General features: G+C 46.0%; 1 protein-coding gene across 1 annotated transcript in view; it reads left to right on the top strand.

Moving 5' to 3' along the window:
• The window catches only part of LOC140902846 (T-lymphocyte surface antigen Ly-9-like), a 71,636-nt gene that overhangs the window by 35,252 nt on the left and 10,376 nt on the right, over positions 1–26,008 (top strand). Inside the window, exons 5-9 of the mRNA XM_073323414.1 lie at positions 7,442–7,768; positions 12,746–13,024; positions 17,757–17,801; positions 22,944–23,054; positions 24,227–24,262. Of these exons, the coding sequence (XP_073179515.1) occupies positions 7,442–7,768; positions 12,746–13,024; positions 17,757–17,801; positions 22,944–23,054; positions 24,227–24,262 (798 nt within the window). The remainder of the gene's footprint in view (positions 1–7,441; positions 7,769–12,745; positions 13,025–17,756; positions 17,802–22,943; positions 23,055–24,226; positions 24,263–26,008) is intronic.

Below are 26,008 nucleotides of genomic sequence, written 5' to 3'. Positions count from 1 at the left end.
GAGGGACTTTCCCCTGTGGGGCAAGTTATTCCATTATCCCCTACTACAGGGTTTGTTCCACCTTCCTCTGAAGCAGAAGGTGGTGGCCACTGGTGGAGATGGGCTCCTGGGGTAGATGGGCTCCTGGTCCGATCCCAGTTTGTATTTGGCAGAGGGGAGAGACTGCTAAAGTACTCATTAGGAGGGCAGTTTGCTCCAATCTTGGCCACTGCTTTAGTTTAGGTTTCAGAGTAACAGCCATGTTAGTCTGTATTCGCAAAAAGAAAAGGAGGACTTGTAGCACCTTAGAGACTAACCCATTTACTGTTCCTCAGACGTTCTTGTTAACTCCTGGAAATGTGCTGGAAATGGCCCACCTTGATTATCACTTCAAAAGGTTTTCTCTCCCCTCACCCCGCTCTCCTGCTGGTAATAGCTCATCTTAAAGTGATCACTCTCCTTACAATGTGTATGATAAACACCCATTTTTTCATGGTCTGTGTGTATATAAATCTCCTCCCTGTATTTTCTACTTTATGCATCCGATGAAGTGAGCTGTAGCTCACGAAAACTTATGCTCAAATAAATTGGTTAGTCTCTAAGGTGCCACAAGTCCTCCTTTTCTTTTTGGTTTAGTTTAGAAATTGCCAGTCTCTCTGGCAGGGGGTGCTAGGAAGAGAGTGTAAATTGTTGCAGCTCCCTGCCATGATGAGGGTGAGAGGGTTTGAACTGACCTTCATATTGAATTGTTTTACCCCCTTGCATCCCCTGGATCTCAGCTTCTGAAATGGGGTGTGTGTGTGTGGTGGGGGAGTGGGGATGCTGCAGTGTGGGTGTGAGACACACAAGCCGGAAGGAGCGATTGGCCCCACATTGAGGATGAGTTTAAGTGGGGGGGTGTCTAAATGAGAGGTGAGACACTAGAGGAAGAGAATATGGTTTTCGCAGAGAGGGGAGGTGATGGGGTGGGAGGCTGGAAATTTGGCAGAGGGCAGGTGTGTGGAATCATTCCAAAGTACAATATTCCGTGACCCGCAGTGGCTGCCTGTTGGTTCCTGGGTGGAATTTAAGGTGTCAAAAAGAAACCACCATCAATATTCGAATGACTCAATACTGGTCTACAGGTGAAATTTGAAAACCATCAGGGCTGCATGGACAGGTGATGGCATTTAGGAGAGGAAACCTCTTCTCCACTAGCTGAGCTGAGGCCAGTTGAATAAGGTTGATCTTTATGCACTTTTCTCAGGAGACCTGGGTTCAGTTCCTGGCCTGAGTATAACTGAGAATCAGACCCCAGGTGAGATGAGGTTCCAGCACAGCAGTAAATAGACTGATGAAATCTTTGCCTGGAAACAAAACTGAAGGAAGTGTGTGTTGGGGGGAACCCAAACAGTATTTGGCTCTTTGTACGTTGCAGACGTGCAAACCAGCTTCCCATCACAGGGCATCTTGGTGTACTGAAAGCCCCAGAGGCCCCCAAAGTAGCTAACGGCAGCAACAGAAAGCACTCTTACTTGCTTCCTCTGTTGTAGTGTGGCTTCCAAACCACCACCACTCCACACACCCCCAGAAGAGCTTTTCCTGTAACTGGCGGGCAGTAGGTGTTATATTCACAGTTACACACAAAGAAGTTAGAGTATTTTATGGTTTTATCTACCGGGAAGATTGCAGTGTAACCTGACCTGTTTCTAAGAATCCAGAACGATAACAAGACCCCAAAATAGAGAGAGACAAAGCAGGCTGCTTCCCAAGGTAGAGAGGCACAAGTCACCCCACCTTGCTTCAGGCTGTCTCTGTGCAGACTGACTACACAAGCTCCAGATCCCACACTTCTCTACACAGCCCCTAGTCTGCAAGCACAACCAGGAAATCCCTTATACATAAAGAGAGAGCTTGAAATTGTAAAGACAATTTTCAATGCCCCTCAGTGGGTATACCAGACAGCACCCTACAGAAAGGAGATAAAAAATGAATCACCTCTCCAAAATCATCGACGAGAGTGGGAAGGGAGTTGCAAGTAAATAAGACACCACTCCTTAAAGTTTTTAAAATGACAACAGAAAGGAAATGGGTTGGGATGTTCAAATCCATGGTTTCTGGTTGCAATCTATTCTCCCGTATTGTACTAGATGACCATGAAGGCTGCAAGGAGCAACAGTAATTGACCTGGTGTCCACTGCATAGTTCGTATCAGAACTGGTCCGAATAAAAAGGGGAGGGGCATTTAATGAAAACTTTTTCAAAATCCCTTAAAAATAAAAAAGTGGAAATTTGGGGAAATTTTGACCAGGCTGTTTTGTCAAGGGGGGCGGGGGGAGTATTATCAAAGGGGTGTATTTCATGTTTTGTCAACCTTTTTCCAGAATTTTGAAATAAAAAAAACCCAAAACCTTTCCACCCTCTGGGGTCCATAGATGCTTACTCAAATTACTACCCTTGCTGGAGTCAGCTACAGGGTTGAGTGGAAACTTCCATCTAAGCTATCCGTAATTGTCAAACAGCTACATTCTGCTCTCCCTACTTAGGATACATCTGCATAGCAGCTGGAGGGGTAATATAAAACTCAGATAGACTGACCCATGCTAGCTTTGATGGAGCCGGCATTCTAAAAATAGCAGTGTAGCCATAGTAGCGTGGGCAGAAGCATGGCCTAGCCACCCGCGTACTGTCCCATCTGAGACGCTAGGTGCGTATTCAGACAGCTAGCCTGTACCACCGCTTGTGCTGTTATGGCCACATGGGTATTTTTAACATGCTAGCTTGATCAAAGTTGCAAGTAAATAAGACACCACTCCTTAAAGTTTTTAAAATGACAACAGAAAGGAAATGGGTTGGGATGTTCAAATCCATGGTTTCTGGTTGCAATCTTTTCTCCCGTATTGTACTAGATGACCATGAAGGCTGCAAGGAGCAGCAGTAATTGACCTGGTGGTCAATTACCTCCAGCTGCTGTGTAAAACAACTTGCTTACAAAATCAGACATAAAAATGCAAAAGTGTCCCAGCACACTAGTAGTGACAAATTGCGGACTTTCTCCTTTTTACCATCTAATTATAAAATAAATCAACTGGAATATAACTATTGTGCTTACCTTTCAGCGCATAGCGCATAGAGCCGTCTAAACAAGTCATTGTCTGTATGAAATTTTAGTTGGTACTGACTTCGCTAGGGCTTTTCATGTAGCCTGTTGTAAAAGTAGGCAAATATCTAGCTGAGTTGATGTACCCCCGGAAGACCCCTGCGTATCCCCAGGGGTTCATGTACCCCTGGTTGAGAACCACTGCTCTACACTCCAGTGGCATAGCTACAGTGCCGTAGCTATGTTGGCATATCCCTATGGTGTAGACACTTCCTAGAGCAACAGAAGGGGTTTTCCCATCAATGCAGGTAATCCACCTCCCTAAGCGGGGAGTAGCTAGGTTGATGGAAACATTCCTCTGCCAGCCTCCAGTTGCGTCTATACCAGGTGTTATGCTAGCTTAACTGTGGCACACAGGGATGTGATTTGTCACTCCCCTGAGTGCCGTAGCTATGCTGACCGACGTTTTAAGTGCCAGACCAGGCCTAACGCTCACCCAACACAACCAAGAATCAACATCTTGAGAAATATAAGTTACTAAGAAGGTTTACAAGGCCTGGGCATTGGTTATAATGTTTAATGGCAAAACCGTTTGGTTTGCAACAGGAACAAGACATATCAGTCAGCATCAAGCTCGTCATTATCACAGTGATGTACTCCTTCCTCTCACTGGAACATGTGATCGAAAGAGAAGGGCTCAAAGTTCCTCCTTAGTCTTCCTCTTTCTTAACTTTAAAGGACATCGGCAACTTTCAAATCACATTTCCAGTATTGCTAACCCCAAATGTTAAAAAATTATGAGACAGAACCCCCGAAGAATCACGTTATGAGCCTGAGAGCAGATGGCTTATGGCCAGTACTGTGGCTCTTTGTTGCCTGGGGGTTCTCCCTATGCTGGGGAGCTCCAGCGGGTCTGGGTCCACAGCCTCATTGTGCAACCAGAATTGTGCCCAGCAGCCAGAACGAGGCAGAGCGTCTGAGCCTACCTCTCCAAGAGCATAGAACCACAAGGGGATTAAAAAAAACTCAGATATTTCCCATGATTCAGAACCCAAAGTCCCTATGGGACCCTTTCAAATACCCAAAGCAATGAAAGGTTATGGGAGTGGGCAAACTGGATCTTCCTCTCCTCCCAGGGTGCCTTGGTGGAGTTCTCCCAATGCCACAATGGAATTGTTGGTAGACATTGGAACAAAGTCATTGATTTTTACCCTTGTTTAAATCTAAGTGTGTGGTGAATGTTCATAGGATGGGGTCGCCATGGGCCAAAGACCAAAAACATCCAGCAGGCATCTATCCACTCAACAGCAACATTACAATCAATGCTGAAGCAAGAGGAAGAGGCAGGGACAGAAACTAAGAGACAGAAGTGGGAGCCAGACAGAAACTGGAGGGAGGATAAGATAGGAAGAGGGAGAAGCTGGAGAGAGAAGAAAGAGAGGAGACGTAACTAGCTCTGCGTTAGGTCACTGGGAGTTTTCTGATGCACCAAACTCCCATAGGTTCTGGGTACTGATCCTAGTGTGTCATGACCCTGGGGACAATCAGCGCAGGCAGCTGGGACTAAGTTTGTTTGTGGTGTAACAGCGATGCCCATCATCTTGGCTGACACACCAGGGACCTCCAGAGCTAAAAGCATGTTACAGCATGAGCCAAACAGCGAACCCTCCCTGGCTGGGGCTATAACAGACTCACGTCATCTGTGGATCGGGTACAAAGAGCTCTGACGCACACTGGCCCGTGGATTACATAACTATGAAAGTCAGTGGAGTTACTGGGACACCAGCGATGAACCCTGCCATTTTCAGGTCCTGAAAGCCGTTCATGCAGATAGCATAACCAACCACAAGCATTGAAAAATCAACAGGCAGGCGCCCCCTGAAATTAGGAGATTGTCTTAAAAAGCAGGAGATTTTCAAAAAAAGTAACAGATTTTGCGTTCTCTTTCTTTGCCTTCTCAATACTGAACCTTTAGGGAGAGCTCAGGTCTTGTTGTCAAGCTTTCCTTTGTAAATACCAGGGCAAGAAACTTACAACAACATCCAAAAGCTGGGATTCTTACCTAATCACGGGACTCTAGAAGCATTCAGCAAAGTCTATCTTGGCAGGATCCAGAGCTCAGGATCCCAGGATTCCTCCCCTCCCATCCCGAGTCCCAAACCAGGAGACTGACTTGCTTCCAGCCACCCAGCCTCCATCACACCCAGCTACCCCTCCTCTGTGTTTTCTCTCTTTCCCAGGCAAACAGGTCACCTGTTCTCTACCACTCACTTTGTTCTCCAACACCTCTGGCTGATTCTTCCAGAGGACACGGGCTCCAGCCATCAGTTGCCGGGACACAGGGTGTCGGCCATTCTCTGTGCCCAGACAGCCAATCAGCAGTCACACCTGCCCTCTAGGGGGCCTCTGCAACAATCACACACCCTTATCTCACCACCTAGATACTTGAGTAACACATAGGGGAAACTGAGGCACACACACAGTATTCAGAGAAAACATTAAGAACATTCCCATTTTGTCATATCTCCCCACTTCTTTTATGTTCCCTCACTCATACCTTAAAGGACCTTATTTCCCAGCTGCCTCTGTTGGACCCCACTGATGCTGTGACTTCCTTCCTACCCCTTTTGCTAGCTGTGCAGGCCCTGAGTGTAAACTTGCCTGCCTCTCTGCCAGCCCACTCCTCACTGGCATAGCTCTGCTGTTGCACTGTTCTCCATGCCATTATCTATAGCATGGCTCCACACCCAATTCAGGGAGGAAGTAACTGACAGCTAGACAGGCAGTGGGGGTTAATGTAGGCACAGCTGGGCTCACAAGAGCAGCGAGAAGCCTGGAAGCTGGCTGGCTGCCTAGCCAGTTCTAATGGAACTGAAACTAAACTCCAGTTCCACTAGAATGAGCTTGCATGCGGCATCTGTCCCTCAGAGCAGGGACAGTCCCAATAAACTGGGACAAGTCGTCGTCCTATCCTTGGTTGAGCACTTGGGAGAGGCTCTTTTGAGGCTGTTGCTTTCAGAGGATAACGTCTTTGGTTTTTGGTCACAGGAGGCCGAAACTTGGCTCCATCTTTCATCTCCTAGCACTGGCTGGTGGTCTTGCTCGGCCTGTTGTGCTGAAAGGTGCTTGTGGTTGCCAGCAGGTGAATCGTAAAGCCAAAGACAATCACAGACCCTGTTAAAGCCAATGGGTGCCAGGTACTCTCTTTCAGGCTCAGCAGAAGGAACAATCAAGCCCCTTTTTGTGGTGAAAACAGGTGGGAGGCTACCACCCAAGGCAGTAGGCAGCTTGGCGGGTGTGGGCCAGAGTGAAGCTGTGTGTGCTGAGGCTTTTCCCTGGTTATAAATGCAGGGTCTAGGGTATTGTTTGCAGCCTGTGCATGTTGTGGGGGGAAAAGCTAGGGAAAGCCATTGTGAGCACAACCCTGCAAGGAAGCAGAGAGACAGAGCTTCTTGGACACGGCGCTCACTGGAGGGGAGGATGTGGAGATTTCTGAGCAAGGAAGTGTCTGCTGTTCTTTGTTTCTACTGAGTTCAGAGAAACTGGATTTGTGTGTGTGTGTGTGTGTAAATAAATGAGATTTCACCAAGAATAGACCTGATTTGTCTTGTCGATTTCTCATCCTAATGGAAACAACCCCACAGGCCCCCCAAATATTGGTGAGCCACTTGGGTGAAAGGGGCAGCATGGCCCCTCCTGCCTGCTGCAAAGACTGTCCTACACACACTCACCTTGAAAGTCTCCCCTGAAGGGATGACAGCTGGATTATGAACACCCCTTTGCCCCCCTACCTGCCGGGGCAGGTCATGAGTGAGGTCCCTTTGTCTGTACTGGGGCCTTGTCTCCCACACACAATCCCTAACCAGACCCTGCTACCATGAGCAGAGTTCTCTGGCTCTGGGTCTACAATGCACACTCTTTCCTAGACCGCACCTCCCTCAGTCAGGCTTTCTGTGCATGGTGCATTTCTGGCAGTAGCACTTGAGTGCTACAGACAGCCTGGAGAGCTGGGTCACAGACTGAACTTTACTCTTGCTTAGGGCTAGTTGAAAATTGGATTTTTAGCTAAACAAATCTGTCTGCAGAGAGTGTCCACTTTCCTCAGGAATGTCTGATTTTTGTTTAAATCAGAAACCTCAAAAGCAACAATTTTTCAGTTTTTAGAAAAAAACGTTTTGGGTTTTGGCAATTTTTAGTAAAAATTATCTGGTTTTGGTTGCCAAAAATTATTTGTTTTTGGGGGGGGGGGGGTTGACACACAGTTAAAGTTTTAACAGGATTGAAGGGGGAAAGAGACTTGGTCCATCTGTGATAGGTAGCGGGGCCAGGGTTTGTTCCGGCTGGGTCTTACAGTTTCGTTTTCTTCTGTCTTCCCGGCTGCAGGAGCCTCCGGAGAAGAGTCGGGGCCCGTGAGGCTGAACGGGATTTGGGGAGAGTCGGTCACTTTCTCTCCGGTGATTCCAAGTGGAAGCCGGGTTGACAATATAGTCTGGAACGCAAAGTCAACTATAGCAATTGTGAAACCAGGAAAAGAAGACGCACCCCAAGTGATAGATCAACGTTACAGAGAGCGACTGAGAGTCCTGGACGGGGGCTACTCATTGCAAATCATGGACCTAAGCCAGGAGGACACAAGTACATACACGGCACAAATAGCCACAGAAGGAATCACTGAGCCCATCTTCCAGAGATTCGCCCTGCACGTGTACAGTAAGTCCTGGACAGAGATTTAAACCATTTCATCTTAAATTCTTCAAAACAAATACATGCTACTCTGAAACCTTTATGACTAAATGGAGCATTTGAACCTAGGAAAGCATGTGTCTCATATATTTTGAATATGATTGATTCACACTGGAGGAATATTATTAAAAATACAGGGCCAGCTCCTGGCCTCCATTCTGTCTACATTACCCTGCTACAGCAACAAAAAGCTGTTGGAAAGTTGACGTATTGGAGGTTTTCCAGTGTAGGAAACTCTTGAGGTTGTTGTGCAGGCTCTATCCTTCAACTTCCCTCCAGTTCACTGTTCTGGTATAGAGGATATAGTTGGGAAAAGAGAGCGTGGCCAGAGTTTTTTGTGCTCCAGAAAATCCCTGGCTGTCAGAACAGCCTCTCAACAGCCTTTGCAGGTGGCACAAGTTGGAGCAGCCCTAAGGCTGCTCCTACTTGGGACATAGGACAAAACAATTCTAGGTCTGAGAGGCATAAAGATAACATACAGCCACCATTGGCCATTCCCTCCAAGTCCTGTACCAAGCAGAGCTCTGTTGGATCCAAGGATCTAGGTCAAAAATGAGACAAAAAATAGAAGATTTTTTAAATGTTCTGTATCTTGCTGAACTTATGATATAAAATACCTGATTATCTTGAAATTTAGTTGGGATTTGTTGGACCCATTTTTCAGTTATCCCTCAGCCTGGACTCCAATTTTGCAGGAACAATTTCATGCCCACAAATACTTGTATCTGCATCAAACTGTATACACAGATGACAGCAGCTGGACATCCAGTTACCCCATTTACTTCTGCAATTTGTTGCAGGAACAAAATTCTGGGAGCGAATCTTTACGGGCAAACTAACTCCTGCAATATTAGAGGCCAATTCCATAAATTTAGTCCAGTAAAATACTCAAGGCAAAAAAACTATATTAATGCAAAGTAAAGATTGTAAACTTAGATGCCAGTGCTGTGGAGCAACTACACACATACTTAAAGTTAAGCATGTGTTTAAATTTTTTCCTGAATAGGGATAATTTTCCGGATTCGGGGCCGTTTTACACAGAAAAGTCGGGAAACTCAACATTTAGTAGTCTCAGGCACCACTTAGAACATCCAGAACATGAGACGAGAGAGTGGTGCTCAGTAAAGTGGGGATGGAAGTTGGGGATCTAGTGTCACGAATTAAGACCTGATCTTGCTCCCATTGAAGAAGAGTGCAGAGCTCTCCTGGATTTCAAGAGGAGCAGGAGCAGGAGATTAGGTTGAAAGAAGGACGTTAATTAATTGCACCTGGCCATGGAAATGCCAGGAGGAGAGAACAAATTAGTCTTGGTCAGTGTTCGTCCTGCAGTGGGTCACAAACCACAAGTAATTCACAAAAGGTGACTTGGGGGCTTGTGCGGTAGTGAAAATTTTATTCCAATCTAAAGCAAATATAAAGGGGCTGTTGAAATTTAGTGGGTTTTGGTTGGCCCTCTTGCAACAACAGGAGAAAGGGGACCAGTCGAAGAGGAGTCAGGATCCAGGGACTGACAGGTCCACAGACAAATCAGAACTCTAACCCTCAGCTGGAATGGCACAGCAGGCAGGCAAGGAGGGAGTGGGGGTGGCATGCTCAAATTAAGGCAGGGGAGAGAGAGATAGAGAGCGAGAGCAGCAAACCAGCCAAGCCCAGCCCCGTGCCTGGGTGAGTGCAGCAGCCTGAGCAGTAGCCCAGAGCCAGATCACTGGGGCCGCAGAGTCCAGCCATGCCAAGCTACAGTGGGGAGCCGTTGGGGCCAGAGCCGGGATAGTGGGCACCCGCCGTGCAACAGGTAACACTACAGCCAAGTGCGGTGAGTGGCTGGAGAGAGCAAGGTGGGGACCATGGGCAGAGAGGGCCAAGTGTAGGGAGATGTCACCAGGCAAGAGACCTTAAAGGCTGGACGTGAACCCAACAGGAAAGCCAATACAGGGGAGAAGGGTCCTGCCACCGAGAACATGACGGTGTGTGGCCATTGCCAGAGCAGGTGTCTGACCCAGGTATCATTGCAGCCAGTGTCTGGAAGAGAGGCCTGGGGTGTGTAAGGAACAGACTGTGAATTTCCTTGACTTCCCGAGACTGGTTTTTACAGTGCAGGGTTCCTTTCACCTTCTCCGTTTTTCCCTCAAGGGTTTTCAGTTGCTGTTTAATAAACTGTATTGGTTTAAACTCAATGCAGTGATCACTGGGTCAGTGAAGTGGCTGATGGGGAGAGAGCATCTGGGAGTGGGGACAACCTAGCCCCTGTCCTGAGTGACCCACAACGAGACAGGGAGTTAAGCCTCCGCAGGGATCCTGGTCCCAGCCTTATTGGGGTTATGAGGATTCTGCTGCATGGGAGGGAGAGCGGAAGACGAGTCCTCAAGGTCAGGCAGGCAGGGGTAAAGGTAGCTGGGGCAGAGACACAGGGCTGGCTCTAGGGTTTTTGCCGCCCCAAGCAGCAAAAAAAAAAAAAAAAAAAAAAACGGGCCGGAATGCCGCCCCTTGAAAAGTGCCGCCCCAAGCATGTGCTTGGTGTCCTGGTGCCTAGAGCCGGCCCTGCAGAGACAGATCCTTTTGCTATCCGATTCCATCAGGGTAGCACAGAAGCCAGGAAAGTTCCCCATGATCGCGGGACCCTTTCCCTGCTTACACAAAGAAAATGTCACTCCTCCACTCCCTGAACATCCTTAGCCTTAATATTCTATGTCAACCTCTCAACCCCCCACCCCTCAATAAACCATACAGGTTTATTATTATCATTGATTTTTTTTTTACTCTTATAATAAATGTAAGGGGGTCATGAACATTTTTGACTTTGAGTAAAGGGCTGCCAACATGAAAAGATGAAACACTGCACCACGTGGATGCAGAGAGAATTAATGGCATGGAAAGAGAGAGAGAGTTACCAGCCCTTTTGGAAAGGAGTATTAGAAACGAGACTTCATTGCCCTACGAGAAGTCCTGTCATGATTTTCAGATTTTGTAATCTATATGAAGAGATATTGCTGATCTCATGCACCGTGCTGTTGTTATAGAAAGGGACAAGGTAATTGAGGTAGAGGTAATTGACGGAAAAGCCTACATTGCAAGTACACCTCAGCTCTTAGAAAAAGGGAATGGGGCAAATTCTTCCACCCATCTGAGCTATGCCTGTCTGAGGAAATGGAGTTCAGAAGCTGCCCAGGAAATGGATGTTGGCAACGCAGCATGCTAATGACTATGAGTTCTATGCGAAGATCAAGGGCACCTTGTGTTGCTAAAACCATCAGCAGCCTGCACATGGTTACCAGCACATCACTTGCTTGCTGCATGAAAGCCCAGATTCTCAAAGGAATTTTGGTGCCTAACTCCCATTTATTTCAATGGGACATAGGTGCCTAAACATCGTTGAGGAGCTAGGTCTAAATTACTACTTGCAGAAGTGAAATCCATGAGATTCAGAAGCACATGTCTACGAGGCTTGTGGAAGGGTTATTAATGTTGCAACCCAGATCACTTGGAGCTGGAATGACTCAGTATTAAGGTAAAATATTAGCAGCTTTATTGAGCACCCCTGTCCCCAAGGGTCCTGTCCCCCAGCATGCACCAGGTCTCATGCAAAACCCAAGATGGAATCTTCATTGCTTGCTCTATTGTGGGTGATCTAAAGTCCTGGTCAGGAACAGAGAAGGGGATTTTTAGGGAGGTGCTCAGGATTCTCTGTTGGTTTCAAATCTGTATGACCAACCACTAGAGAACAAAGATCACAGTGAATTTCCATTACATAACCAAATAAAAGGTTACAGTTCTCAGAAATTAGCATTATCTTTTGACTAAAAGGGCTGTCACTTAGTTGTGGGGAAATGTGACCTCTTTCTTCATATGGTGACATTGCTCACAAGGTTGAAGGTTTACTGGGAAATTAAAGAGAAACCCTAACTTCTTAGATTCTCCTCTGCTTTCTCAGCTTCTAGCTGTAGCATATTTAACCAGACTAATCAAAAGCCAAATACAGACTTAGTATGTAACAGGGCTTATCTGAACCATCATCCAAGACTTGCATCTTATAGTAATAGCATTAGTACCATCCATGAGCTAATAAAGGATAAGGCTGACTTCACATGCATAACTGAGACTGGGTTGGATGCTGCTGCAGGACCATTACTGGCACAGGTGTCACCAATGGGTATATCATTCAGTGTGAAGTTAAGGAGGTGGGGTATATGGGGAAGCTAGGCTCTTTGTACAGAACTATAAATGCAGAAGATCTCTACCATTAAAGGTAGATCTGACCAAATGTGTCCGTCAGGTGTGTGTGTGGCGGGCTCGGGTTCAGCTGGTAATATGGGATGGATCGTGGGGAGGGGATGGGGAGAGTAATACCTTGTATTTAGCTGTTTACCCGACCCGAAGAAGAGCTCTGTGTAACTCGAAGGCTTGTCTCTCTCCCCAACAGAAGATATGACCTCACCCACTTCATCTCTCTCAAACCCCGGGACCGACACAGGTACAACAGCACTGCAAAAACTAATGCAGGGGCATGCCGACCATCTACGTGAATCTGAAGAGTGTAAACGTCACCTAAGGAGAGGAACCATATGGGAGACTAAGGCATCATTGGGATGAATATGAACAGGATGAAATGACCAGCGGCTATTTTAAGATGAATATAAAAGCAATAATACAGATGTATAAGGCTGAGGAACAATCTCCCCAAGGACATGCTGGAAGCACCAGCTTGGGACATAGCTAAACTCTACTAGACAAAGCATTGGAAAATATACTCTAGGGAACACACTTCCACTAGTCTAGGGATGGACTGTAATAGATGGACTTAACATTTGCAAAACTTTTAGGATTTTTTGATAAGGGCTCCTGGATTTTTTCTCCTGTTCTGGTGGTTTCAGACACATGCTTGTAAGAATCTGCTGTTGTTTTGCTTCCCATCAGTGTTCTCACCATTTGTATATTTCTCCCAAACAGAACGACTGACAGAGTCAGATATCAGCATCGTCCCCGGGCAGGACTCCGTGCGCACTGTGAATGGGACGTGTATCATCACCCTGAACTGCTCCCTCCCGGGGGGAGGAGAGGACTTGACCTACACCTGGACCCAGACAGCAGAGAGCTCTGTTGTCTCCAGTGGGGCATCCATTCTCATCTCGCACAGACTCGGAAGTGGGGTCTCACCTGTTACCTGCACGGCCAGGAACCCCATCAGCAACAGCTCAAAATCAATCTCCCCACAGGAGGTTTGTGAAGGTAACATTCTACAGCAAGGATTTCTATTACAAAAAATTCTCTTCACCTTTTAGGCTAATCATACATTATTTGCTTAGGGGTACAATTCACCCCCTGTGTAAAGGACCAGTACAAGCCCTGTGCCCCAGTTAAACCCCATACAAGCCCTCCTTTAATGATTTAAGCTGAATATAGACCTTGGGCTGACCCCTCCGGTTGGGGTGAATTTCACCCTGGTGACACTGGGAAAATATTCTTTAAAATAATCTGTAAAAACAATTAGAAATAGATTTTGTCACATTATTTCTGTCAACTCCAAATGCAGCATTTCATCCTGATCCGATTTTGATCCTGACAATACTGATTGTATAGATTCTATCCAAGATCAAGAATATCCTTTTATGCAGGTAGTGTGGTTTAAAGGGGGAAAGCTGGTCAGAAAATGGGGTTTTTTACCTGCAGAAAATTTAAATATTTTGGGAGAAATATTTTTCTCAAATGTTTTGGCCGAAAACCTAAATAGCTCAATTTGGAAATGCTGCCACCATGCCTTATGGGAGTTGTAGTTCAGATGCCTCATATTCCATTCTCTTCTATACACTAGGCTCCTTGATCAGAATATATCTCCCATGGTGCACCACAGACACCACTCTTTGTGAGGGGAGGTTGTGTATCATGGGAATCACTGGCCATGGTGCATTATGGGAGATGTAGTCAAGTTGGGGAGCCTGGCCCATAAGGAAGAATAGGGAAATGCGGCAACCAAACTACAACTCCCATGAGGCATAATGGCAGCATTTCCTTAATGAAATATTTCAGGTTTTGGTCAAAATATTTTTTTTTTCTGATAACTGATTTTTTTTTTCTGTTTTCTACCTCTGATTTCGGGGGGAAGGGGAACAAAATTTTCTGTGGAAAGGAGACACTTGTTGCAATAAATTTAATTTTGTCAAAAACCCAATTATCCAATAAAAACCAGTTTAGATGGATGCTTTCTGACCAGCCCTATAATGCGTCCTTAGTGCAGATGAGAATTAGGTTGGCTAAGTCCTTAATCAATTCCAGGTCTTGATTCTGCAATCAGACTCCAGCATCCATACAGAACTTCAAAGGGACTATGCACAGGGATGTAATCACATGGTTGTAGAATCTTAGGGTGACCAGATGTCCTGATTTTATAGGGACAATCTCAATATTTGGGGCTTTGTCTTATATAGGCGCCTATTACCCCCCACCCCCGTCCCAATTTTTCACACTTGCTGTCTGGTCACCCTGTTGAATCTGGGCCTTTCCCTGAAAGTATCCAAACCTCTTTCTTCAGCTGTTCAGACCAGAACATTTCTTGAGGTATGGGCTGTCTTACAAAATTTCCTGTATTGTCTCACTCTGAGTAGGTCATACTTACCATAGACTACATTGATTGTGATATTTCAGAACTTCTATTTCCAAAGAAAACCAGGAAGTGTAGAGTCTGCAGCAAATATGGATTTTTTTTAAAATGGTAATTCAAAATCGTTATAACAAAAAAAGTTCCAAATTTGGTTTGAGTTTTAGATGAAACATAAGGTCCAATCTTATTTTATCCAAATCACTTATTATTTTAGTAAGGTCTTTAGGTTCAGATCTTAAGGTCTTTACTCAGTTTTACACACACATTACTCAGACAAACTCATTAATTCCATCACGGGGTTTTGGTGGCAACATGAGACATGAATGTGACACTATTTACAAGCATTCAGTTAAAAGGGGCTATTCTGAAAACTCTCATGATCTGCAGGTATCATCATATGGTAAGACCAGAAAGCACCTGGGCAGCTCCCTACCTGCATATGGTCATTAGTACTTTCACTGATTCTGGCAATGCATATTGATATTTCTGGAATCAAGAGATAATCTCATGCCCTCCTTCCTGCCACACTGTGATGCTGTGCATATGTATCCCAACTTTGATGCAAAAATTGGAAACAGTAGCCCAGATTTGGGGCTATGCTGCAGCTGCTTTATGCCGGGGGGTTAAAGGAAGGAGGAGCACAGATCCCAGTCCTGTCCTAAAATCCGAGGGAGCACTCTCTATCTTCTTGGAGGGTGGGGCAGGTCCCCCTCCTCCGAGGCTGGAGTAGAGGCAGTGAAGTCCTCTAATCTCCTCACCTTCTATATAGGAAGATGTGACTCCAGTGAAGAAGGTAACCTCCAATGCAAACTCAGCTTTTGGGGAGAAAGACAGACAGATAATTGATAGAATTTTTTACATATAGGGCCTTATTCTCATTTACACTAGAGCCAGAGCACCCATGTTCCCTGGAGGGAGTGTTATTCAGTAACAGACATCAGTAAAACAGGGAGGAAGGCAGGGAGTTAGGGTGGGACCAACTCAGCCATATGGACAGAGCAGTGCACAGGGTTTAATAAAATTGTTCAACATTCCTGGTATAGCAAAAGGGAATAAGGTACGTTTGTTCAATGTAACCTGCCTTCAGCTTCAGTCTTTGCTAAAGCAGCACACTAAGTCCCCTTTAGTTGCCTCTGGCAGCTGTAGTTTACATTAACACCCACTTTAAGACCCTTTTACCTAGTGTCAGGGATCCTGGGTGTTTGTACATTCCGGTCGGATGCGGGGATTCAGCATGCGTAGACATACTTACCTAGCGCCAATAAGAGCACAGGCAGCTGCATGGGCTCGATGCTAGAACCGCCTTCCTAGGACCCTGGGTGCGTACTCGAGCGATTGCTGGTCATGCTGCTGCAGCTTCACTGCTGTTCTTACTTGAGCGAGCTAGATCAAAGCTAGCTCGGGTATATCCACTTGAGTGCCAATCACACCTCTGACGGCACTTGCAAGTTAGAGCGCATTAAATCAGCCCCGGGCGCCCTGACTCCTGAGGAGTCCACACTGGCAAGGCACTTAGAGGGCCTGGACTCTGCAGCTGGAGCACTCCTGGTAATCCCCTCCACGAGACGCATAAAGCTTGCTGTGCCCTGGCTGAACGACGTGTTGCATTCCCGCACTGTGATTGGCCTCCGGGAACGTCCCATAATCCCCTGAAGTCAAGTGGCCGCTCTGGTCATTGTTTTGAAGTCAGCTGCAGTATGCTTATCTCCTTCGGGACAAAGCAACCCATTACTGTGGAATGCAGCTGCTGAGGCAGGCGTTTGTGTGTGTATGTGAGGGAGAGAGAGGCGGGGGATGGGTGGGTCTGCTGCTGTCTGAATTTACAAGACAGCATGCCGACACACTCTTTCCCTCCCCCCACATACACACAACACACTCCCTGTCACACTCTACCCCCCCCCCCCATTTGAAAAGCACGCTGCAGCCACTCGCACACTGGGACAGCTACCACAATGCACTGCTCTCTGTGGCATTGCGAGAGATGCTAACGTGGCCACGCCACTGCGCTTGCAGCTGACAGTGTGAACCCACGGCAGCGTTTTCCCTGCTGCTGTCTCCGAAGGCTGGTTTAACTGCCAGTGCTTTACATCTTGCAAGCGTAGCCAAGCCCAGTGTAGCCAAGCCCAGTGTGGCTTATTTCCTTTTGCCACAGGAACAGCTAGCCCAGTAGAAGCACTTTTATAGTGATATAACTGCGTCCACACTGGGGAGGCTACACTGCTTTGGCTGTATTGGTATAGTTAAAGCAGTACAACTTGTGTGTGTAGACAAGGCATCAGTGTAAATGAGACTCTGGTCCATATTGCCTAGTGATCATCTACATGCAGGAAAATTTGGGGAAGAAGAGTCCCCTAGAGCCTTAATTGTTAATTGACGTCAGTACTAGAGCTGGTTTCGACCTGCTCTAATTGATATAGATTCTCCATCCAGGTCGAGTCTGAATGACAGTATTTGTAGAAAATAAGGCCTTGGCTACACTTGTGCGTTACAGAGCAATAAAGCAGCCCCAGGCGCCCTAACTCACTCCCCGTCCACACTGGCAAAGCACCTAGAGCGTTTAGACTCCACGGCTACAGCGCTGCTGGCAACCCACCTCGGAGAGAAGGTTAACGCTTGTTGCGTATTGGCTGAAACGCCCGGGCGTCTCTGTGAGTGAGGTGTTGCATTACTGCACTGTGACTGGCCTCCAGAAACGTCCCATAATCCCTGAAGTCAAGTGGCCACTCTTGTCATTGTTGTGAAATCGGCTGCAGGAATGTGGAAATGCCCTTTCAAAGCTCCATTTCGGAGAAGCCGGCTGCTTATCAGCTCTGAGAAAAAGCAACCATTTACTGTTTGCTTTGAGTGAATGAGAGGTCGGGGAGGAGTGGGGTCTGAACTTACAAGACAGCATGTTGATATACTCTCAGCACCCCAAAAACTCAGTCTCTCTCCCCCCACATACACACAACAAACTCCCTGTCACACTCCACCCCACGCCCCCGTTTGAAAAGCGCGTTGCATGCTGGGATAGCTGCCCATAATGCACCACTCCCAATGCCACTGCAAGTGCCGCAAATGTGACCACGCCAGTGTGCTGTCAGCTGTCAGTGTGGACAGACTGCAGCGCTTTCCCTACTGCGCTCTACGAAGGCGGGTTTAACTCACAGTGCTCTACATCTACAAGTGTAGCCATGCCCTAAGATGAGGAGCATCAGGGCTTTGTCCCTACTCGGCCCCACCCACTTCTCTTTCTCTCTCATACACCCACCCACCTCTTTTATTTGGCTGGCTATGGAGCTGCCAAGGAATTTGAACTCCTCTGAGATAGGTTTCTTATCTTATCCCCATTCTCTCCCCCATGCTGCATGCTGTCCCCACAAGCTGACCTCTCAACGTGGAGACCTACAACAGTGGCCACAGAAACTGGTGAGCTCCCCGACTCCTTTTTGGATATATTGAAATCCTGCTTTGCACGCCAGTGTGGCCCTGAAGCGGGCAAAGCTGACCAAGGAAGGATCACCCCATGGTAGATGGATCCCTGGGGGGTGTAGGTGTAGTGTTTAAGAACTGGGTAGTGTCCCTTTAAATACTTGTGAGCCCTCAAGTTGTGCTCATTGTGTCAAGTGTTCTAGAATGATGCCACTGAACGCTGCCAGAGCAGCAATGTATATATATGACATACAAGGCAGTGTATATATGTGCCTACGCCTAACCTACATATATTATCTCTGGTGGTCTCCTAGAACACAGAGGGAACTAATAGCTGGCTCACAAACGATTTAAAGGGGCCCTACCCAATTCCTATACACTCCAGTAGGACCAGCATAGAAGCTGCTATGCCGCTACCTTTCCTGCTACAGATGTAGAGGACATGGGTGGTTGGAGGAAAGGGGACAAGGCCAGGTTTTTGTGGGGATCCGCAAATGAAAAAAAGGTTCAGAACCACTAATCTAAAGCGTTCAGCTTGCTCACAATAGAGGGAACACAAAGGCCATGGATCTGTGCGTTCTTACTGCAGTGCAGCATGTGTGGAGGGCAGGGGGGGTGTGATGGTCTGGGGGCGGGGGAGAAGGGTGACACAGACTCTGTTGAACAGCATTATGAGGCAGGGAATGATTCCTGACCTTCTCCCATGCATCCACCCTGCACCTAGTTTGGCTACTTGAGGCAGCTGCCAAGCAGAATGTTTTTGTTCATATGCACACGGTTCAGTTGCAAATGTAATGAATACTGGGCCTGACTCTCAGTCACCCTGTTCTTGTGCTTGGGACATGCGGGGGAGGGAAAGAAGATTCTCTGGGGGCCATTTCTGCCCATTTTAAAGCCCTCTCTGCTTCTGGAATGACCTAGAACCTTGGATAGGTATCTCTTTTAAAGTATTTTAGGTCTAAATTAATAAGGGTCTTAGTGTGACTGAGAATCAGACTCCCACAGGTTTACAAACACAGCAAGATAAAATTTGGCATTTTATTCACCAAATCTTTAGCTAGAAATACACACCACTGTTTGTCTGTCGCTGACTGATGTAGATCTTCATTCAAAACTTGTTTCAGAGTAACAGCCGTGTTCGTCTGTATTCGCAAAAAGAAAAGGAGCATCCGATGAAGTGAGCTGTAGCTCACGAAAGCTTATGCTCAAATAAATTGGTCAGTCTCTAAGGTGCCACAAGTCCTCCTTTTCTTTATTCAAAACTTGCACTTTAAAGATCTGCGGGACAAAAAGAAGTCCGACCTCCCCCACCCATTTGTGGGGGGGTTTATTGTTTTTTTTTTTCTTTCTATTTCTCACTGCTCAGTCATCTGCAGTTGCTGATTTAGGCGAGGAGTGGAAACAAATGTCTCAAGAAAGGCTTGCTCAAGTTGCTCTCATTAGAAATGCTGCAAAATGCTCTGCTTTCTCCAACATTTGCTGCAGAGCAGGTCTGCCCAGTGTAAGCCAGTGGCTGTCAATCTTTCCAGATGACTGTACCCTTTAAGGGTCTGATTTGTCTTGTCTATCCCCAAGTTACACCTCACTTAAAAACTATGTTTTGAAAATCAGACATAAAGATAGAAAAGTGTCACAGCACACTATTACTGAAAAATTGCTTGCTTTCTTATTTTTACCATATAATTATAAAATAAACCCATTGGAATATAACTATTGTACTTACATTTCAGTGTATTATATACAGAGCAGTATAAACAAGTCATTGTCTGTATGAAATTTTAGTTGGTACTGACTTCGCTAGGGCTTTTTATGTAGCCTGTTGTAAAACTAGGCAAATATATAGATGAGTTGATGTACCCCCTGGAAGACCTCTGCGTACCCCCAGGTTGAGAACTACTGGTGTAAGAGATCAAGGCCTTGAGGGAATGCAGATGTATATGGGGAAGTAGCTCAAGATAATGGTGGAACCTGTAGTACTGAAAGGACTTGAAGAGCAGAAATCAGTGGGGGGGGGGGGGGATTTTAAGGAACGGGTTCACTTCCACTGAACTCAGGAGGAGATATAATACGTATTACAGTAGCATCTAGATGTCACAACTACATCTTGGCCTTGTTGTGTTAGGTGCTGTACAAATATATAGCAAGAGACAGTCCTTGGCCCCAGAAAGTGTGGGACCAGATATACAAAACTATTTAGGGATGCAGATAGACATGAAGTGAGATTTCCAAATGCACCTGAGCAGGTTAGGTGCTTTTGTCAATTTCACTAGGCACCTATTTGCATATTTAAAACCTAAATACCTTTGCAAATCTGGCCCTTGCAGTCCAAATAGTGGTTTTTTCTTTCTGTATTGGGATGGGGACTAATGAAGGGTTGGTCGGGGGATGCAAGAAGGGTTGAAGCCTTGGAGGTTGTTGTTTATTTGGGTTTTCAGTGGAAGGGGTGTTGTATTTTTTGCTTTCTCTGATAATTTTGCTTTGTAAAATCAACACAAGCTCTTCCTGTAACCCCCAACCCCCCACCCCCAAATCCAACCCTGCATGTCGAGGGAGGTGGGTTTTTTCGTTTGTTTGTTTTAAATGCCAGACAAGAGGCTTTGCTGAGCATCTTCTCTGGACTTCAGGTGTGACCCAGTTCTTTGAAGAGGTGAATGTACCTCGGTTTCAGAGAACGCGCTTCAGAGCTTGATCTTTATGTGAAACTTCCACTGAGCTTTGTGCGGAGGGTTACAGCTGGAGTTTTTGTGTAGCTCTCTTACACAAAGTGGTACCATTTTAGCTATACCAGTATATCTGGAATATTGCACCCCCCCAGTATGGACACAGTTATACTGGGATAAATGTGCCTTAGATCAGAATAGCTATTGCTATATGGAATGGGGAATAAGCTATTCAGGTTGTGATAGATACTACAACCACAAGTAGCATCTTAGAGGACTATTGTGTTCATCTTATGAAAATTACCAGTGCATGTTCTATGGATCTTTGTGGGGCAGGGACTGTGTTCAACAGCATGTGGGAGGGTGTTACCACAGCTCCTCCAAGAACCAAAACCATGGAGGGGGCGGGGGGAATTTCTTCTGGGACAGTAAACAGCCCCAGAGAAGTACCATTTCTAGCAAGAATACCATAAACTACTGCAGGCCAGGTCCCAGAGGCCCAAGAGAACAAAAAGTTTTTTTATATAAAAAGCTGGATTTAAACAGACCCAAGGTGCTTATCTTGGGCTACAAACTGACATGACCTGTTCACCAAGGGGTAAACCCTTAGAAAAAGGTAAAGCCCCAGTCTGGAGGGAGAAGGATCCAGTCCCTGCCCAGAAAGTGGTGATGGCTAAAGACCTGGGACCTAAGGGTATGTCTACACTGCAACATAAGCCTGGGCTTGAGCTCGGGCTCAAAGCCTAAACCCATTTGCATCTACACTGCAATTGAGCTAACCCAGGGCTCCACACTTCAGGTAAGCCAAGACCTAGGACACAGGGTCCGAGCCCTATTGCTTTGCCCTGTAGATGCTGCCCTGCTTGACTCCGGTCCTGGGAATCAGCCATAAAAATCCCACAATTCCATAGGACAGCTTCCTTAATCTTCTCTATCCCAACAATCTGCAGTCCGTTCTACTGAAAACAGAAACCATGTCCCCTTTTGCGAATGGCAGCAGCTCGGGTCAGCATTAACCCATTCTCTTCTGATCACTGATCCGCATATGCACTATCAGAGAGCCTGTTGGGTTCGCAAGGGAGAGCAAACCGATCAAGCCTTTTGCAAAGTGAGCTGCTCCAAACTTCCTGTAACATGCAGTGCAGGCAGTAAAGTTTTCCCACAGTGCATCATGGTCCTAGGGCTAGAGGCGGCCACATTTGGGGGGCTGCTAGAGACTCTGGGACATGGTTACTTTGTAGTGCACACAGCCAAGTCAGTGTGGACATCAGATCCCTAGGTTCGAGCACGGGTTAGAAGTCTTAACGTAGGGTTAAAATACAATGTAGATGCTCAAGCCCAGGGTTCCTTAACATGGGTCATAGAACCATAGGGTTAGAAGGGACTGCAAGGGTCATCTAGTCTACTCCCCTGCCAAGATGCAGGATTAGTTGTGTCCATGTATGTTGTGTCAGCTGACTTGAGTCTCACTAACGCTGGGCTTACATTGCAGTGTAGACATACCCTAAGAAGGCATCCCTTGAGCAGACCATGTAGGAGGTCCAAGGTGCAGTTACCTCAAATCTATGACACAAGTATAAGGCACATTTATCTTGGTATAAGGGGTGGTTCCAGTATAAATATATCAGAAAAAAAAGCACACCCCGTAACCATCATAGTTCTATCGAGACAAACACTGAGTGTTGACCAGCCCTTGTAGCATTCGTTTGTAAACCGCCTGACTGAGGACCAAATTGTGAGTGGCCTTACTAGGTTCTTATGGAAAAGTCCTAGAGAGTTTAGCAGGGGTGAAACAAACAGAAATCTATAGAAATGCAATAAGGTTTCTAGAGAAATCAATCTAAAAACCCATCAAACTTAAAAGAGAATAAGGTTCTTTCTTCATGTATTTTGTCCTATGAATTAGAATTCTATAGCAGGGATAAGGAGGACTTGTGGCACCTTAGAGACGAACCAATTTATTTGAGCATGAGCTTTCGTGAGCTACAGCTCACTTCTTCGATGAAGTGCAAAGACACCTTAGTCTTAGTCTAAGGTGCCACAAGGCCTCCTTTTCTTTTTGCGAATATAGACTAACACGGCTGCTCCTCTGAAACATAGCAGGGATAGAAATCTGTAAAATTCTCTCTATGGGGTTTTCCTTAAGCAATGCTCTTCTGAGCAAACACTTGCTAAGAGCTTGCTAACTGAACACATGGGACCTAATTCCCCACTGCCCTGTTCCCGGTATCATTTACAGTGGTGGAAAGTGAGGGCAAATTGGGTATAAAACACTACCATGCTGATTTTGCTTCCTACTCAGTTTGTAAAAGACGACAGAAGCTGCAAGGCAGTGGGGGAATCAGGCTCCCAGGGCAGAGCTATGCAGAAACCATGCGGGGGGGGGGGGGGGGGACTCTCTTGTATTATAGCTTCAGTACTTTTGTTGTTCATCGTTATTACTGCTACGACTAAAAGCACATCGTTTCTTTCTTTAAAGGCTTCCAAAAGTCTTCCACTTTAGGGTTAGCTGCAGGTACGTGTGGAGGTGTAGTTGCAGTTGCAAGTGTATTAACTGCAGCACGACTAGTCAGACAGCGGAGAAAAAGAGGTGAGTGTTTCAGTCTTTGGGAATCTGTCTAAACATCCTTAGAGCCGTGAAGAAGCCAAAATTTCCATTCGGCAGGAAATTCTGCCCTTTCAGAATCTGGTTTTGTTCCAAATGAGAAGGAAATGTCAAATTTCAAAATTCCCCAGGACACAGAATTTTTGAGAAAAGCATGAGGTCAGTCAAAACATTTAGTTTTGATAAAACAACCATTTTGTACATTTGTGTTTATATATTTTGTTTTATTTTATATTTAAAATTTTATTCTATGTTATAATTTGTAACCCTAATTTAATATAAAACAAAATAAATAAAAAAAATCAGAATGGTCTGTTCCTCCAAGGAGGCGCTGGGAGGGAAGGGAGGAGCTGGCTGCCAGTAGGTGCTAAGCACACACTATTTTTCCCAAGGGTGCTCCAGCCCCGTAGAGTCGGTGCCTAAGGTCTAGGTTTACTAGATCCTTCCTCAGCACCGCAGACTGGACTTGGTGACCTCTTGAGGTCCCTTCCAGCCCAACATTGCTGTGATTCTAATCACGGGTGGAGCATCCCACCAGCACTGGGTCTCTCATTTTGGAAGTCCGTCCTGCAGCGGAGCTCAAGTGTAGGGCAACAGTCCCATGGGTGACTGCGATGGGAGGAGGCTGCCTTGGTACCCCAAGGAGCACTGCTGTCACAAGGAAGTTTAGTCTTAGGGTTATGGCACTAGAATAGGATTCCTAAAATCTGGTTTCAAATCCTGGCACTGCCCCAAACTTCCTGTGTGCCCTTTGGCAAGTCACTTGCTCATTCTGTGCCTCAGCTCCCCATCTGTACAATGAGGGTGATTAAACTTCCTTTGTCTGGCTTTTGATTTAGACCAAACCCTTTGGGGCAGGGACCATTTCTTACTCTGTGTCTGTTCAGTGCCTGACAAAATGAAGCCCTGCTCGGGGATATTGGGATTGAAGCCTCCCCTTGCATTCCAGTCCCCACCCTTACCTCCCCTGCACATCTTACGTCACTCTACGTCCCTTCCCATGTGCATCTCCTTTTCCTTCCTAAGGAAAAGAACCCATATTATTTATCTAATGCAGACAGGAGACAATACAAATAAAGAGGGATTTTTGGGGTGGGGGGATTATTTGCTAATTGTATTACTTTAAAGACTGTTTTCTTTTGACTTTCCTTTCTCAGAAAGCCAAAGGCTAAATCCAGAACTTCGTGATCTAGGTAAGACACAGTCATTCCCCAAACAAGCAATTTCACTTTCCAAATCTTACTTTCCATTTGTACAATTGTAGGGAAACAAAACTACATTCTGCTGATTGGAAACAGGTCAGACCTTGCAAAAAAAATTAAAAACAAACAGCCGAAGGGTTTATTTCATGTACTTCTCTTTAGGTGGATGGTGCTTAGTTTAGGATTGAAATTAGGTGAAGGTTTCTAACCATCAGAGGAGTGAAGTTCTGGAACAGCCTTCCTGGGAGGGCGGTGGGGAACCTAACTTGCTTAAAGATTGAGCTTGATAAGTTTATGGAGGGGATGGTACAATGAGGTTACCTACAATTGCATATGGCCATCCACGACTGCTATGAGCAATGGCTGGAGATGGGACACTAGAGGGGGAAGGCTCTGAGTAACTACAGAGAATTCTTTCCCACCTGTCTGGCTGGTGGGTCTCACCCACATGCTCAGGGTCCAACTGATCGCTATATTTGGGACCAGGAAGGAATTTCCACTCAGGTCAGATTGGCAGAGACCCTGGGGGGTTTTCACCTTCTTCCGCAGCCTGCGGCACAGGTCACTTGTTGCTTTGAACTACAGTGGAGTCTCTGTAACTTGAAATCTATTAAATCGTTATTTGAGGACTTCAGTAACACAGTCAGAGGCTCTGGGTCTATTACAGAAGTAGGTGGGTGAGGTTCTGTGGCCTGTGATGTGCAGGAGGTCAGACAAGATGATCATGATGGTCCCTTCTGGCCTTAAAACCTGTGAGTCTCTGAGTACCTGAGCAATTTCATAATCGCAAACCCAAACGGAGACATAGCATACATACAACACAGGAAGCCAAATAATGTTCATAAGTAATGAGTCAAAGAGTATAAGGTGATTTATCTTATGCCTTCTTGCACTCCTTCACTGTATAAATTACACCAGTTTAGACTCAAAGTGTAATTTACACCTCCCCCTTACACACCACCTTGACATCTGGCCCATCATTTGTGAAATGCTTTAGGAACCTTGTGGGTGGAAGATACTGCAGAAGTGTAAGTGATTCTCACACTGTACATTATTTCTGCAAGACTATTACCCAACCTGCTGTGCTCCCCCGCAATGCTGGATTATGTTTTCAGCAATGCCTGAGTGACTTAGGAGCTTAAATCCTTTCAATAAGACTTAGAGCCCAGATCCTTAAAGGTATTTTAGGTTCTTAACTTCAATGGAAGTTAGGAGCTTACATACCTTTGAGAAGCTGAGCCTAGGTTCTGAAGAACCAGATTTTCAAAGGTATTTAGTCACCTAAAGTTGAAGACAGGCACCTAACCTGTTTTTGGATAGATGTTTTTGGAAATCCCACTAGGCACCTATCTGCATCCTTATGCACCTAAATATCTTTGAAAATCTGGCTCCATGTCATGCTTGAAAACTGAGACTTGGGCTTCTAAGTCACTTAAGCATTTTTGAAAATTTTAGCCTTTGATATCCAGTGTCAGAAAGAGGGGCTAATCGCTGCTGTTAGTGCCTGACATCTGCCAACTTCCTCCTTCCAACTGCTGGCTGCTTATCATGCTGCCACTCTTCACTGCTATCCCTCTTATTGGAGGAGCTGAGGGCAGGGTAGTGAGCTGAGTGGTCAGAGAGGAGCTGAGAAGCAAAGAGGGAGGAACATTCTGTCCACTTTGAAAACATGGTAGGTGTAGGAGGCAGGGATTGGGCTAGAGGTCCTGTCCTAGTCCTGTAAATTAGACAGGTTTG

Source organism: Lepidochelys kempii, chromosome 24 (assembly GCF_965140265.1).
Source record: "Lepidochelys kempii isolate rLepKem1 chromosome 24, rLepKem1.hap2, whole genome shotgun sequence".
In the NCBI taxonomy this organism is placed as follows: domain Eukaryota; kingdom Metazoa; phylum Chordata; order Testudines; family Cheloniidae; genus Lepidochelys; species Lepidochelys kempii.
This window is presented reverse-complemented; position numbering and strand designations above follow the sequence as displayed.